General features: G+C 37.6%; 1 protein-coding gene across 1 annotated transcript; it reads left to right on the plus strand.

Annotated features, from left to right (window-relative positions):
* The first annotated feature begins 2,534 nt into the window (after positions 1–2,534).
* ncaldb (neurocalcin delta b) lies at positions 2,535–16,856 on the plus strand. The gene is made up of 4 exons (XM_033974799.2): positions 2,535–2,739; positions 12,948–13,357; positions 14,368–14,473; positions 14,958–16,856. The coding sequence occupies exons 2-4, from the start codon at positions 12,980–12,982 to the stop codon at positions 15,050–15,052; spliced, it is 579 nt and encodes a 192-aa protein (XP_033830690.1). The 5' UTR covers positions 2,535–2,739; positions 12,948–12,979; the 3' UTR covers positions 15,053–16,856.
* The last annotated feature ends 633 nt before the right edge of the window (positions 16,857–17,489 follow it).

The raw sequence follows: 17,489 nt of genomic DNA on the forward strand, positions 1-17,489 counted from the left end.
AATATACAGTCCAATAATTTGTGAACCTATTTTGAAGATTTCTTAATGCTGTTATTAGCCTATACTCAGTATTACAACTTTGACACAAACGTTTTTACAATTAAAAATAGCCAATAGGTCTATAGTGAATAGTGACAGGGCTTCCCCGCTGTGTTCCATCTCTCCTTATCTCTGCTAAACAAAACCTGTGCTGCGTGTCTCTGCCATCCTGGCAGTGACTTAACAACAGCCTGCAGCATGTCCTGGTTGAGAATAAACTCACCTGCGGCTAATCCTTTAGTCTGCTGCTCATGACGCATCGGCTGTACTCAGACGAGAGGGTCACCTGCATATACTCTGAGAGGACTGTAAGGGGATAGCCTATGGCTCACACTAACTTTTAAAGCATTTAACTTTTGTCACTGTTTGGGGTCAAATATGATTAAACAATTGCCCAGTATTATAAATTCTACATGCATAAATTGAAAATGGCAATCCAGTGTAGATGTTCAGCATTTGATTTAAGAAAAAAAAAGTTTCATTATATTGTAGAAATATTTCACCTCAGATAATTATGCTTCCTGATATACAAATTGATGGGCCATGGTTTGTTGCTGCAGTCAGCATGAACTGTCCTTGGCTCCTGCAGGATGTTTGGTGGCTTTCAGTGAATTATTTGTTGTCAGCTTCTCTGAAAAGGAATAAGGTGTATTCAGATATGAATTTTAATTAGAATCACTGCATTGTTGGTCAGTGAATCTAGCCCATGATTACTCCTTTCCCATCACTTTCTTGATCCAGGTATTAGCTGCCATGAGCTTAGATCACCTCTGAAACTTTGGTCTTGGTCCATGGTGATCCTTAGGGCTCAGAGTAAGGTTAGTCCAGTTAGGTAACAGGTGTAATCGGTGAGAGCCAGTTTGTTGGTCCTCTCATTCAACACCAGCACCTTCTCCTTGTCTTTAAAGCTGCGTTACCTAATGACATTGCAGCCCGTGCAGAAACATGGGGACTTAGACTCCTCACAGTTCAAAGCTTCTTGATCTGCAGCAGGACTGGCCTTTACAGGACTGTGGATGCTCTTGTTCAGCAGATCAATGTTATGCAAGGTAGTGAAAGGGCTGTAACATCAGCAGCAGGGACTATTTCAAGCAGCATTATCTATGATCTTAAAATCACACTACATGTAAATAAATACACCTAATCATAAATAAACATCTTATTACATAGTTGAGTATTTTATAGCTTATACTTTTTGCTCATTCATTGCAATATAAACTCTACTCATGTGTTTATATAATTACACAGAACAGAGTATTCTGCATCCTGCAATGGCATTGTTTGACAAAGTATTCATTTATATATATAAAAAAATTATACATAATGCATGTGGTAAATTCCATTGCAATGCTTGTTTACACTGTTTCCCTCCTAATGTATAATAAAATGTATGATTATTTGGTAGTTTTTAGATCAGAAATCAATTGGTTCTCAAATGTCAAATGCCCGAGTCAGTGTTCACTCCTGTCTGTCCGTGTCAGGGCTTTGCTGAGTCAGCCCAAAAGAGGTGTGCTTTATAAGGCCATTAAGAAAATGCTCCCAGCGACAGTGTGGCTTTGACTTCCACTAATCATCTTAGGCAAAGCATGGCGCCCAATGTGCCTGAGCACACCTGTGCTATATGTGCTGATATGTAATCTTTGTCTTTATTTCCAAGCACATCTAATTAATTGCAAAGTGTTTATGTGAGCACTCATACATATACAAAAATGAGATCTATTCAAATATGAATAAACCACAGGAAACCATATGATTTCCTCCATGTGCCACATTCATGTTTTTGTTAAGCGGAGGATTTGCAAATGCACAACAAAATGCAGACTAAATAAACAAATTTGACTTAATTCCTGCAAAAAGTAAAAACCTTTCACTTGAACCTTTCACTTGAAATAGGCATATATTTGCATAAAACAGTTTGGGAAACGTGATGTTTGGTGCTATTCAATTACTGCAGGCAATTCATATTTGATAGCTTTTACACAAGTAGCAGAATGTTAAGATCATAAATATGTCATGTCCTGCAAGTTAAGACTTCCTTTTGCACACTATACGTTTCCTTTTCCTATATTGCCCTTTGACAGTATTTTTATAGTAGTTTTTATCATTATTGTTATATTTTTGTTTTGCATCGTTTCTTTTTGCATGCACATCGTTTGTTTAATCATTTTACCCTACAATTAGCACCTTACCCTGCAATGTTTTTTTGTTTTTTTCTTCAGTCAGCAGAACAGATTAGCCCTCTCCCTACCCTTGCCCCCTGTACCAACCTTTGCCAACAATTGACAGATATACACAGTCTCCCATCCGTTTCTTGGAACATTACCATGAGCTAATTAGCCATAGAAACTATTAAACTTTGAGGTACATTTTGCATGCTAATCACGTCACAGCTACTAGTACTAGCCGCTGCTGCTGCTGTTGTTACCAGGACAACAGGGGCGCGCTGTGATTGGCCGCGGCTGTACCATGTGGCCTGCCTCCGCGCTGACGTCACTGTGCGTGGCTGCCTGCGGGGCTGAGCTGTGAGTTTGTACCGCTGATCACGGTAAAGCCTGCTGGAGTTTGGACCGCAAGCAGCCCGAGAGACAACCTGTTGGCGTCCCCAGTCCACGGCCACACTTTTCACTTTACCCTCCAAACTCATAGGAATGGACTATTAACACAATCTGAAGACATCCTCCACTTATATTTCAAAGCGAGGTAAGTTGTCGCTAACAAGACAGGCACAGCTCCCATCGTATTTTTTTTTTTTTTAACCATTTCCTGTTGCTCAGGTGAGTCGAGTTTGCAGGTTGATTTGGCGAAGTGTCAGATTTTACATGCAAGTATATTATCGCGGGAATATCAAACGAATGACCATATTTCGTGTATGCACTTTGATAACTTTGCAGTGTTCCGCGCAGCAAGATGCTAGCAATGGATAAAGCTTTACCCTCATTTCTAATCGGATGAAGCTACTTGCCTTGTCCTAAATGAAGTCATTGAAAGGAGACAACAGGGGGCTTGTTGCAGTACATTTTATTCGCATGTTATTGAATATATGGAAAAGATGAAGATTAAAAAACCCGCATTCTGCCAATACATACATAGACAAGGCAAAGTGGATATCTCGGTATCTCGTTTCAAACACGAGTCTGTCGACGGAGGCAGCTGCTGCTTTGGGGCTGCTGGGGCGTGTGAGTCAACGTGGTTTCATCTTTTTAGCATCCACTTTAAACTGTCCGTCAGTGCTGGATTTAATGTCTTTTGTCAAATGTTTGGGTATTCATTCAGTGACGCTGTGCTGTTGTATAGAGTGACTCATGATCTGAATTATTCAAAGCCAATATGTGCAAGCATTGTGCACTGCATCACTGCTCATTCAGCAGTAATGTGATATTATGCTTTACAAATAGTTTGAACTAAGAAACATTTTTCCCATAGAAGTAGTTTTATTTGTCTGCAGAGCTAGAGTTTGAATGTGCTGAAGCCTGTTTAGGTAGCTAGTTATTAACATTTCCTTAACCTTTATGAAATGATATCTAAAGTATCAAATAAGAAAATAGCTTTAATGAGTGTTAAGCAAGGTGCCGTGCTGCCCTATACTATTTTTAAATAAATTGTGATGATGATGATGGAAGGCTTTAAAAATTTTAATGTTTTGATCCTGCTTGATGTTTGTTGTTTCTGATTCTGTAAAGGAAAGGTAAACAGCAAAAGACTTGAGGATTAAATGGCTGAGGACATTGGCTCTAAAAATGGCTTTGCGTATTAGGAGATCCTCATTGAGACTAGAGTAAATTATTTATACTTTGGCTGGTGTCCCGTGGTCTGTGTTTGCATGATTTGGTTTCATGTGGGATGTAAATGGGAAACTGTATGATTCAATTTCCTTTTGGCTGTATTTCTAATTTCTACCTGAAGCTGTGAGTGAGGGCATCCAAATGGGCACTATGTACAGATGATTTTGTTTTTGGGTGGAGCAGGCTTAATGAGCTGTTAGCCAAATATTTCAAGATGCTATGTTCTTACAAATGTGTACTATATATAAACGATGGTCTATTTTCGTCAACGTGGGTGTCTTGTGGGTTTGTTTTGGGGTGAGACTGACCACACTGCAGCATCCTCTGTAGTTAGATCCATCTCAGTAGCAGTACTTTGAATTAAATTAGAGCTTTTAGAGGATGAGAACCTAAAAAGGAAATGTTTGATTTGTATGCAATATGATTTCGAGTGAAACCTAAAAACTAAAATTCTCCTTGGAAATGGCTCAAAACCTGGGTAGATGGAGAGGGTAGAGTATCTTAATCTCATCCTTTTACCGTCTGGGGTCACCACAACAAATCATCTTTCAAATGTTGAAGAATTTCAAAACTGTGCAACATTACATCCGATGCCTTCCCTAATATACCTTATTCTTCTATCTAGATTTGGGATTATCACTACAACTAACTACACTTGTGACCATCTATAGCTGAGTTAACAACAAAGCTAGATATTCAGTGCACACTGAGCAAACAGTGCCTTCCCCATGTAATCACTGACAATTTGGTGTGAGTGTTTGTCCAGTCTTGTCTCACCTCCCGGATGCTACGGACAGTTTTTATCTTGTTGGTCATAGTTTGCTGCCTCATAATGGCTCCTGATGCACAAAGCCCTCAGACTGACAACACAAGCTCATGTGTACTGCATTATGATGAAGTTCTCTCTCTCTCTCAATGGGAGGATGGGTAGGCTTAGAGGGGCCAGTGTTTTGAATGGAATGAGACCTTGGTCAAACTAAGTCAATTGTGCCTACTTTTTTGTAGACTTTTGAGTCAACAGTCCTTTTTTTAATGTAAAATGGCAGCCAGAAAGAAGTTTAGTAATTGTGAGTATCCCAAGTCTGAAAGTCAGTGTTTATGTTTCATGATATGCTATTATGGGAAACTTCTTGTTGGATAAATGGATTTTACAGAACAGGATGTTATGGAAAAACTGACCCTTTTGACCCATGTTATAATCCTGGGTTGTATTTTGCTTTATTAATCAATTAATAAAGTTAATAGTTGTCTTCTCTGAGCATTGATAAATGCTCCATTTGCACTTTGCCCAAATTGTTGCATCACAGGTAAAAATTCTGTGCAGGTTTTACATCCATAAACCATCACCAGACTCTGCGGTCAATTGTGTTCACAACAAATGCATGGCTTGATTGGCATTAGATTAGTTTGTTTATATTCTCATTGGTCAATGATACAAGTCAATCATTTTATTGGTATTGTAAGGATTTTTACATGCAACAGCAGAAAGAACAGAGCATGGAATCCAGTCACTCCAAAAACTTCAGCTGTCTTTTCACTTGCTGTTGCTGTTTACTAGTACTTCTCTGTATACATACATTTTGTGCGCAATTCTAATAATAAAATATTTTGCCAACGCCATGTCACCTGCCTTTAGTTGACTAATTTGTGAATAGAGCCTGTCTTTAGTCACCCAAGAATTTAGTTACTTTTTCAATCATTAAACCATCACTACAGCTCCATATGTATCACTCATAAGATGACAATAATTTGCCATATTTTATATAATTATAATTTTTTTATTATTTATTTATTTTTGCTCATCAATTAGCAAAGCGGCTTGTGATTCATTCATTTAAAGTCAGTACAAAATATGCCTCCTGTTTAAAGCTACAGTAGCAGCCCTGACCTTACACCGAATAACAGCCTCAGATAGGGTTGCAGTCAGATATTTGTGGAACCAGTGAAGCACGCTACATTGAACGCCAGTTCTCTCCATGCTTGTAACATGAGTACCACCGCCCCACGCAGCTATGCCATGCCAGTACAGTCTTTAAGATGACCGGGTGATCGGGCATGTGACTGTGGACATGTGAAGCAGCAAGAAAGGGTAAGGGTAATTTTAGTGGGTATCTAAAGTAAGTGTTAAAATGTTTACAAACCCAGAGGTCCCCTGTGTCAAGGTCTGTATTCAGTTTAGGCTTAAAGTAATGATGATATGTTACACCGAAGTTTAACAGTGGAATGAACCTTGATTTAACATTGATATGTGATTACTTGGCTAAGGCAGAGGTGTTGTTTTGCATTAGGATTCAATCTCAAGCCTTGTTATTTACAGCAAGCAATTTAATACCCCACATTTGAACTTTATACAGATTAAACCAAACCATTTTGATTTTGAAGTCCAGTCACTCGCCACTGATATGTCACCATGTTGCATCATATGTGTAATGCTATGCACGTCTCATGTATTCACTTAATTTTGGTCAAGTAATTTTTTTGCAGTATTCATAATACATTAAAGAAGAATGAAACCTTGTTTTAGGTTGCTTGTATTTTTTTTTATTGACTGTAGTGCTTGTGGCTTTATAGCTCCTATTGTCATTTGCATGGGATGTAGCAGGAAAACTTTTTCCAGCATTTTAGTCACTCTTTTCTTCTGAGATCATTACCATAACAAGTTTCTTGTATTTTGTATTATGTTGTATCTTATCTTGAGACTTGCTAGTTACCACTTTCAGACTGACTTATTTAACAATATTTTCTTTATATTGCATGTTGACTATTAATGTTGATTTCATATAAATATGGCTTTAAAAATATATACATTTTTTATATTTACAGAAGTATAGATTTTTAACAACATAATAGAATTGGATGGAAAAAATGACATAATAAACAAAGGTTCACTTTTATTTTTGTGTGTAATTTGATTTTGGCTTTAATTATTTCTTAAGAGCCTGAATGGGTATAATGAACTGTATATTATTGTTATTATTTTGGCCAATTCAAAATGTCTCCTGTTGTTTTATACGGTATAGTGTGATCAGGTCGTTTACTTAGGCTGGATTCTCTCTCCAGGCTCCTCCATTGCTCTGCGTTGGTCTTGGATTATCTGTGCGACTCCTGGGCTGAGATTTACCTGGGGATATAAATGGACACTTCTGCCTGTTACGTAAATGGTCACAACAAGATGTTCTGGGATGAATGCTCTGCATGGTGTTTTCAGATCAGGGAGCAAAGACTGAATCAAGTTTTAAGCCTCAAGCAAAAGCAATTTAAACAAAGAAAGTACCGGTAGAAGCTACATACAAGTGACTGTATTGGAGGAAATCAAAATATTGCTGACAATTATCAAAGATCTTGCACTGAATAAAAACAGAGTTCTTGCTGTTTTAATCAGATAATATAGACCCACTTTTTTGTATCTGATCTGAGTTTAAATATTTGTTAAAGAAATATTGACAAGTGATTTATGGCCTGTATTGTGTACCGTGACTACCATAGCAGAGGGGAAAGTGACTCTTTGAAAAGGCATAAAAATGGTGTTAAACCATTACTCTAAAAAGAATAAAATATGGATGCTCTTAAAAATCACTTTATGTGTCCCCTTTAGAAGGGTGAATGGGGAATCGGCCAGAATTTTGACTGGGAGATATAGATTACATAAATATACAATCGCTGCCTGTTTTGTGTCTAGACTTTTGCTGGGATGGTCCAAGGGTAGTACCAGAGTCGCCCCAAGTCTTTGAGGCAAAAGTGGTGCGAATTTGACACTTAATTCGGGGGTGGCCTGCACCTTTCTGAACACTCCTTAGGAATGCCCCTGGTTGCTGCATTAGCTATAATCATTATTATTTTCTGATTATTATTTCGAATGATCAAAGATGTAAGTTCACTGTTCTTTTACTTTGTGTCTGCTCCTCACTCATCCATGCAGAGGTCAGTGCTTTTTCCCACGCCCTTAGTCTCCTCAGTAGTGCTCATCTAGACCTCACATTATGACTCTTTGTCCTGGGACTGGACCTTGTGGCTTCTGCTCTGGACCGGTGTTATGCAACAATGGCCAGCAGCAGAGCCAGGTAAGAGCCTTAGCAGTTAATTGTAGACGCTGATGTCAGGGCCTACAAATAGCAGCAAGCTTTTAAGTTACCCAGGGATAGAGGATGCTGAGTTGCTCTCTTGTCAAATCAATTTCACTGTAAATGTATTGTAGATTTGGATGTTTTTTTTTATATTATCACTTCAACCTTAAGTGGCATTGCCTGTGTGAGCTGACGGATCAATCTACACTTTAAATAATCTGCATGAACTGAATTTAAATGAGCCATATTTGCCTTGAACAGCACCTCCAAATTGAAAAGATGATTAATTGGCACATGAGTGACCACTAGTGTACCCCATGCATGTGCATATACATTTACTTAGCAGTGGAAGAGTCATTGTTTATTGAAAAACATAATTGCTTTCATTGAATTAATTAATTAAGCCAGGGTTGAGCATAATAGACTCATGAAACCTCTAAAGATGTTTTTGTCCTTGTCTCTGGTCATAACTTGTTGTGGTTGTAGCTTAATTTAAAACACAACAAGATGATTTTATGGAGTCAATTATATTTTGTTTAGATGTAGTCATTAATGTGGATTATCAAACTTTGCATAGCAAATATGACATAGGAAATGTGTAACATAACTGAACCAAAAATGATCAACATAACAACCAGGGCTTAAACCAGGGCTTAAACAAAGTGTGTAATCAGTGGCCTTTTATTTAGTTGTCATGGAAGCCTAAATTACAAAATTAAAGTACACTTGATTGTCCTCATAGGAATATTAGTCCTCTGCATTTGACCCATCCTTCAATGCCACTGGGCAACCAGTCTGGTGCAGTGGGTGCCACCGCACAGTGCCTGAAGTGCCATCTCCAGAACTGTGAGAGCACACAGAGACTAAAGCTCAAATGTTAACTTTACAAATTCTGTCTCTAAACGGCTTTGTGACACTTGCTATCTCTGAGCTGTGGTTCAGACTTTGAGGAGCCAGCTTGCTGAATTAAAGCCTGGCTATGTCCAACCAGCTTTGTAGTATGCCCCTCTAGACCAACTTAGCTGAAGAGTTTTACCTATGGTGCATGTTTTGGGTTGATGGGGAAAACCCACTGAGACATGGGGAGAAATAAACTCTGCAGCAAGGCTGGGACAGACTACTAATAACTACATGATAAATGTGCCCTTGTTAAAAAAAATGCCATTGACTTTTGTGGTTTATGAAACATTTCCAGGTGCAGATAAACTTCAATTAGTGGCAGCTGGACTTAGGGCTTTGTGATACGTCAACAACATGGAGCGGGTTTACGGCATAGCAAAGGCATCCTTCATCGTGCTAATGGTGAACTATGTCCCTGGTATTTACACTTGTATGCCAGCCATTCAGTTAGCACCTTCAGTCACAATGTTGGTGCCCCCTGACAAAGGACAGAGGAAGTGAAAGTTTGTCATGACCTTGCATTTTAGTTCATTTGTTTTGGTTAAATTAATGCAGTAGATGACAAGTTGATAATATTGATACTATTTTATATCTATATCATACTTACCCTACCTTAGTCTGAATGTTGTTCTAAAGGGACCCTGCTACTAATTGGTTTTCTGTGTTTTGAGGTTGCTTTATTACAGAATTAATATTACACTTACTTATTTGTCAATATATGTGGTGAATACCAGCCTTATGTATGTAGTTGTATGTATCACAATCCATCCATCCATTTTCTTCCGCTTATCTAAGACCGGGCCGTAGGGGCAGCAGTCTAAGCAGGGACCCCCAGAGTTCCCTCACAATCCAATGTGATGTTATTGAGATTCATAGTATTAAGATTAGTGGCTCACATTGCTTAACCCAAAAGTTAAATCAGTCAACTGATTTAACTTTTGGCTTTTACTAAGGATCAGACCTGGATGACTGAGGGATTACACAGACATTGCTTACAGATGCTAAGATTGTGAAGAGGGATGCTGCATATTTTTATGGCAGCATTAATCTTAGTCTCGTACAGCATGTTGTATCTCTTTGTGCCAATTGCCCCTCATTTAGTATGGTGTAATTGGTTTTAGAAACACTGCTAATTTGATCCTGTGTCAAAACATAATTGATTTACAGCCTAATCAAATATGCGTGTGAACTCATTTCTTACTGCCCTTGTGATACAGTGAGCGGGAGGTTGGATCTTTTCTAAAGAGTTGTAATGTGGGGACACGCATGGGGCTCAATCATAGTAGTTTCTGGTGTGTTTAAATAATTTGTTACAATTTAGTCAGTAGTCTCTTGTTAAATAAATGAATAGTCAATGATGTCAGGATGTCAAACATCCTTAAAATATCAATTCTTTGAATGTAAACAATACACACTTTTAATTATTGACATTTCACAAAAAATAATGAAGTAATTAATGATTAGATTTATACAGAGCCTTTCAAGATGCCCAAAGCAAAACCTACAAATTCTGCTCCGAACCACACGCTCTTACTGACAGAGGATTGGCTGTAGATCTCTTCATTTGAAGCAGACCTATTATGCAAAATTGACCTTTCAGAGCTTTTAACCATGTTATGGTTGTTTCCCCTCACCATTTACTCATCAGAAGTTGTATTTGGAGTCATTCATTGTTTGAGCTTATTTTCAAGATGCCACATTGCCAATCAATCCCTGTTTTCACTGCCACCAGCTTCTGATACACAATGATTTTTTTTGTCATTTTAGATGAATATTGAGATTTAAAATGTGCAAATTGCAACATAATGACCCATGGGTGTCACAGACACAAGCACAATAGGTCTTCTTTTAAGGGACCCAAGCATATCATTAAAATGTCCACTGCCCTAAAAAGAGCACTGAAGTACTGTTAATGCAACTAAGGAGTTGCAAGTCCTTCTATGAATAATATGTTTTCCTGTTTAATAATAACTGCAGTTAGGGGTTTCTGTGGAAGAGGACAATGAAAGACATTGAGAGTTCAAACATAAACCCATTACATTGATGAGTGGTTTTGAATGACCACTGGGAGCACCTGGATTGCAGCTCACAATTAAACTGCACAAACTCAGAACTACACAAACTCTCAGAGAACCTAGAATGTTGTTTTTCTAGTTCATGGGTAAATGCTCCTTCATTGAGACATGAGTAAGACAAAGGTTGTTTCTTACTTTAGTGCCTCCTTGTGGCTTAAGTTTGTAACTTTCAGAAAATCCTGAAAGTGAACAAATAAATCCACCCCGATTTTTAAAACTGGCATTTGTTTCACTATAATCTGGCCGTCACGTTGCATAAAAAAGCAAGGCAATGTTCAATCAATCAATATGTCTTAACTACTTCAGAGACCTAGTTAATTACGCAGAACTCTAGTTTGGTTTTGATTTTTTGTTTCAGTATTTCAATATTTTTCCAAATGAATATCTAGTTTGTTTACTAGTTTTAGTGTAGATCAGTGACTGCATACATTTAACAAACCTATTTTATGCACTTGCAGCATAGAGTGTTTTGTGAGTATTGTGGTCTGACAGGACTAATTTGATTTGTCTTCATCCGCTCTAAGCCCAGAACAGCTTCACTCACTCTCATCTTTAGCCTCAGGGCTCTGCGGCAGCCGTTAGTGTAGCAGCTACAGAAGTGCTAAGTGTATTAGCTTCAGGGGCAGTCCACCGTGTCACATTGTCAAACAAGTGATTTTTGTCAAGTGCACAAACACATGATGAATGTGTCTGAAGCTAAATGTTCCTTATTAAATTGATTGGAGCCATACATCAATAGAACATTGTTGTTGAAGTCCCTGTTCAGTACAGGGTATAACACGCACTTAACTGTAGCTTACAGAAACAACTGCTATGTTGTTATCTACTATTTAACTAGGCAAGTTGTTTTTTGTTTTTTTGTTTTTTTCAAGTTTTTTTTTTTTTTTTAACTACTTAAGCTCCACATAATGTTTTAGTACATTTTGATTATTATTGAAAATTGTTAAAACTGCTATGACTATTCCAAGTACTACTAATGCTCCTGCTACTACTATCCCACATTAGACAGACTAATAATAGGTTTTGCAGCAGTGAAATGAGTAAGGATATGTTTTGGTTTTATTTCTACAATGAACATAAATGTAATGGCTTGTGTTGGTTTGAAATCTTAATGGCGTCACGTCAACTCCTGTCTACCACCACAGCTCATCTCAACCCGACTTTATGATGTCGTATTTGCATGCTGCTGGTTTGACACAGGAAGAAGAGGTAACATGCAAAAGATGAAGAGTGCAGGAAGAGTGGAGGTAGTGGCTTGTGTTAACACTGAAAAATTGCATAAATTATCCCTAAGAGACCTCTGCAAGAGCTGTGGAAATCATTCAGATGCATCAAATGGCACTGTGGCTTCGTAACTGTCTGTAAAGGCTAATGGAAAGACTAAATGGAGGACATTAGTGCAAGGTGAAGATGGGATTTATGAGCACAACACAGCGATTAATGAACATGGTGCAAGTTTGGTGCTTTCTACTGACATTTTTGTACCAGCTGTAACAGTTTTATTGCTTTTAACTTTTTAGGGGACAACTTGAAATTTTGTTTTTGTATTTAGTTTGTTGATGCTTGTAGTGCATGTTTGGATACTAAGCCAGGAATAGATATTATCGGCTAAAACAGATTTTGAAACTGGCTAAATTTTTAATACAATGATGCTTATAAAAAGCCCCATCTGTTTTAGACAATAGAATATAATTTTCAATATAAAAAATATGTTTGTAGTTGTTTAAATCCATGTTCAGAACTGTTCTATTTAGCTAGGCATATGACTGAAAGGTGTTTATTCTGCACCCTTCCCTTTTAATGTTAATTTTATGATGATTATGTATGTTTTGATTAGTTTGTATTGTGATTTAACTGCCTTTTTTATTCTGTAAAGCACTTTGTGTATAAATTGGGCTATACAAATAAACATGCCTTGCCTTGCCCAGTAGTTTTAGTATTACCATGGGGTCTCAGTTCTGAAATGAACTCAGACCCCATGGTATTCCGGAAAGATCCAGTTTTATCTTCCCCCCAGACACTTTTTACAGCCCTTGTATCTGCCCCCTCATCTTGTTTACCAATGTTTTTTTCTTTCTTTTTCACAGCTGTCTAAAGCACACCGACCTCCACAGCAGCCATGGGCAAACAGAACAGCAAGCTGCGTCCAGACGTGATGCAGGACCTGGTGGAGAACACAGACTTCACTGAGCACGAGATCACGGAGTGGTACAAGGGCTTCCTGCGGGATTGTCCCAGTGGCTCTCTCACACTCGAGGAGTTCAAGAAGATCTATGCGAACTTCTTCCCCTATGGCGATGCATCCAAGTTTGCCGAGCACGTCTTCCGTACTTTCGACGCCAATGGAGACGGGACCATCGACTTCAGGGAGTTCATCATCGCCCTGAGCGTCACGTCCCGTGGTAGACTGGACCAGAAATTGAAATGGGCCTTCAGCATGTACGACCTCGATGGCAACGGGTACATTAGCAAGGCGGAGATGTTGGAGATTGTAACGGTGAGTAATCAATAGGGCTGATCAGTTTTTTTTTTTCCTCTATCAATTATGATTTACAATTCAGTTTAACATTCTACAATTCAACATTAACATTCTGCTCCAAACCACATGCTTTTACTGACCGAGGGTTTGAAGTGAGACTCTTGATTAAATAGACCCAAACATATAACTGACTTTTAGAAATGATTGAATCTCGATTTAAATTAAAATTTGATTAATTGCACTGCTCTAGTGTTCAATGTTTGCCAAATTAGCATTTTAAAGCTTTCAATGGCCTCCAATTTTTGTTAAAAAATCAAAAGCTTTGTCATAAGTAGTACGAAAGAAACGTGATGAGATTAGATGCACAGAGCTCTCTCACTCGCAGTGGCAATCATTGTATATTTAAATACATGTGTCCTCCTGTATTGTCACACTAAAGTGGTAAAGGTATGAGTAGTAGTAGTAGTAATAATCTGGTGATCAGATACCTATTAATAGCACAAAAATACAAGTGTGCTTCCTCAGATTGAACTAACAAAATAAAAAAAAAAGCATGGTCCAAAAGAAAATATTCAAACAGTTGCAACATGCCCAAAATAGCTGTAGCCAATCTGTGGCATCTGCATGTATTTATTAGGTTGCACTTCAGTTTTTAATGTAAACTCAAGGCCTAATCTAATCAGCGATCACCTTCAACTGAACACACCTGTCTCTGCCTCCTTCTTGCGTCTGATTGGTCGACAGCTCTCACACACAGGACAGAAATCCTCTACACATGTCATTACATCACACATCAAGGTGCTGAGCAGAGCCAGGACTGGAGAAACTCTAATCCCATTTTCAGTTTGTGCTGCCGTTTATAGAGAGTGCATGTCAAAGGCGGTGTTAACCTGTCTGCACACATCAGTATACTAAAAAAACAAAACTTTAAACAATTTTTGTGACCAGTTATGCAAATTATAAAACATTATATATTTTCTCTTTGTTCTGGGATGTGACGAACATACTCCCTTTTCTTGTCTTCTTAGGCAATCTATAAAATGGTGTCTTCTGTGATGAAAATGCCCGAGGATGAGTCCACACCAGAGAAACGCACAGACAAGATCTTCAGACAAATGGACACAAATAGAGATGGTATGACACTTTTAAATTATTAACAAAATGCAGCACTCACTATTCTTATAAGCAGTAATACACACAATATCTAACAAAACTTTGTGTGCAAAATAAACGCCCATGTTATTCTTTTTAGGGCGATGGTGGGCAGATTTGGATCATTTACCTCAACTTGTATGACACAAAATGACTATAATCTTGTAACGATCCATGTCACTGCACTACGTTAGAAATGTATATAGCAAAACATTATATTTTTCAGTCCAGTTGGCCAGTTCAGGGGAACACAGACTCTCAAACTTCCCTCACCCATGGTCCAGTACTTGTTTTGTATTATGTAAATGAATAATCAGGGGGAGTTCTAGAGATCTACACTCACTTCCTTACTGCAAGAGATGGCAATCCATTACATCCCATATCCTGGATCCACATATCGACAATAGTTTTGGATGGCCACACTTCAAACATGATTGTCAACCAGTTTTTTTTTTCTGTGTTTCAGGTAAACTGTCGCTGGAGGAGTTTGTGGAAGGCGCCAAGAATGACCCATCTATTGTCCGACTTCTCCAGTGCGACCCGAGCAGCGCGGGACAGTAGACTCCTGGACCTATTAACATTTTAATAATTAGACTGAAACCAATCCTTCCTCATTGACCCGTTCCACTGTTTGAATTGATCAGCTGAAGTTCTAGAGGCACATGAAGCCATACTTGCATATATCCATACACCGTTGTAAATAGTTGTAAACCAAAGCATTCATAGTACTGTGTGTCTCCATGTGTCTCTACGGCTGGTCAAAAAAGGGTCTGAAATGGTACAAGGCTCAAGGATAATCCAACGCATCCTCAAGCTACTACCACCTCACAGCAGAGAAGAATCCAAGTTTGAAGTTGTTGTTTTTATTTTTTATTTTATTTTCAAAGCATTTTCCAGAAGGGGGGAACCCTGCTGGTATAACTTGGGTTGATGGACTGAGAAGTATTTTGCATCTGAGAGAAAAAAAAGGAAACACTGGATAGAAGTTGTTATATTATGCTGTAAATGGAGCAAGACATTCTGGGAAATGTAGTTTTTAAACAATAGAAGGATTTTAGAAGGGACAAACAGGTCATTGTGTATTTTGGAGAAGTATGTTACATTAAACCAAAACTGACTGAATATTTTAAATGAAGGGGGGACTTTGTAAACAAAGTTATTGGAAAAGTGACTTTTTTTTTTTTTGTTTCGAACATGCACATCACAGAAACAATAATTTTGAAGATATGCATAAACCAGACTGTGTTCTGTTCGTTCAGCTAATGTTAAAACTAAAGTGTAAACAAAAAGTTAGCTCTTTGAATACTTAATATAGGACATATACTCTTTACTTGGAGATGACGTGGCGATCGGCTGCATTTCACTTTTAACTTATTTGAATGTGAACATTTTATTTTCTTTTACTTGACAAATGTAATATGTGTACAGTATATTCAAACGGTAATGCTAGAGACAGCGTTGAAAGGAGAGGACCACATGCATCGCTAATGAATCTGCTTTGAATAACTGCTGCTACTTTTAGATGATGCTTTTTCCCATTTTTGACAAGAAAGTAGCTCCACATCTTTACGGCTTGACGTGAGCTACCACCCTGAGATTAAATTTCTCATAAACTCAAAAATAGGAGATATTCAATTTCATTTTTCAACGGTTCTGCTTTGTATAATGTCTTTTCTTAAATGGTTTTCAAACTTAACACTCAGAATTGTACCTTTTAAAAATATTTGGATTTTTGAAGTACATCCTGAGATCATTAAAAAGAAGAATGGACTCAATGGAGCAAAAAGCTGAACCGGATCTAAATTGGGTCTAAATTGGGTCTAAATCGGGTCTAAATCACTGCATCCTAATCACAGTAAGATTCCACGAGTACCAATCCCAAGGTTTGAGAATTACTGTGATTAAATTGTTGCAATTTTTAATGTACATTTTAAAGTCAATAATTGTTCAATGTTATAAATTAACCATGAGCTTCCACAGCATTTATTAAGTCTGCTTCAATCTATGTTCATCCATCTCCCATCATTGAGGTCTGCTACTGCCTGCTGTGTAAAACCAGAGCAACATCAAGTTTTTTTCACTGAGAATTATTTAAATAGTTAATGATTTTGGGCTCATTTCAAGTAGTCAACCATTACAAGACACTCCTGTATATCACTTTCTAGCATCCTGTGGTCAAGTGCCAAATGTAGACGACAAAAAGGACAGTATTGTATCCGTTTATACTGAACAGAGGCTACCTGTCGAACAAAACAACATTGTGACTGTTTCATTTTGTAGATTTTGTATAACTCACATTATGTGCTCTGTGTAGGATGTCCATTTTGTTATTCAAATAAAAAAACAAAATGGTGAAAAAAGACGCATTGGACCTTGTGATGGATTGATCTTATTTATAGTTTTGACTTTTGTCTTCCAGCTGGTGGTTTTGTCCTAGATATGTTTGCTAATGACATCCCAGTTAACATTGCAATCATCTGTAGGAGCGGATGCCAAATGGTACTACCTTTTAAAAATGTGAACTACCACTATAAATTGCTAATCTAATAGTGGAAAGTAAAGTAAACTACTGTGTTTAAGTAGAATTTTTAGGTACCTGTCCTGAAGTAAATTTTACAGTGGATACTTTTTACTTTTACTGCACTACATTTTTGAACTGGACTAAAAACTAAAAGGTTTTCATATGACTTGAGAGGTTATTTTTAGCTCAATCAAAGGGGACCGTGATCACGAGCTTCGGCTGTGAGCAAACAAAAATAAATACACAAAATTAATCAGAAAAATTAAACTGATTTGTATTGCTACTGCTGACCAAAATAAATTTTTAATCAATGCACTTTAACAAATAACATTTTATCAAAATCTGTGTGAAATACTTTTACTGTTTACTCTTCAAGTACATTTTAAACAGGTACTTAAATACTTGTACTTAAGGAGATTTTTTCATGCAATACTTTTTTCTTTACATTTTTTGCCTCTGTATCTGTACTTTTACTTA

This window comes from Periophthalmus magnuspinnatus, chromosome 11, assembly GCF_009829125.3.
Source record: "Periophthalmus magnuspinnatus isolate fPerMag1 chromosome 11, fPerMag1.2.pri, whole genome shotgun sequence".
Taxonomy (NCBI): domain Eukaryota; kingdom Metazoa; phylum Chordata; class Actinopteri; order Gobiiformes; family Gobiidae; genus Periophthalmus; species Periophthalmus magnuspinnatus.

What these genes read in the sequence shown, in the direction of transcription:
- ncaldb (XM_033974799.2), top strand. Translation starts at nt 12,980, where the DNA reads ATGGGCAAACAGAACAGCAAGCTGCGTCCAGACGTGATGCAGGACCTG. An exon ending in AGATGTTGGAGATTGTAACG is followed by an intron (nt 13,358 to 14,367) that starts GTGAGTAATCAA and finishes TTGTCTTCTTAG; the next exon opens with GCAATCTATAAAATGGTGTC. An exon ending in AATGGACACAAATAGAGATG is followed by an intron (nt 14,474 to 14,957) that starts GTATGACACTTT and finishes TCTGTGTTTCAG; the next exon opens with GTAAACTGTCGCTGGAGGAG.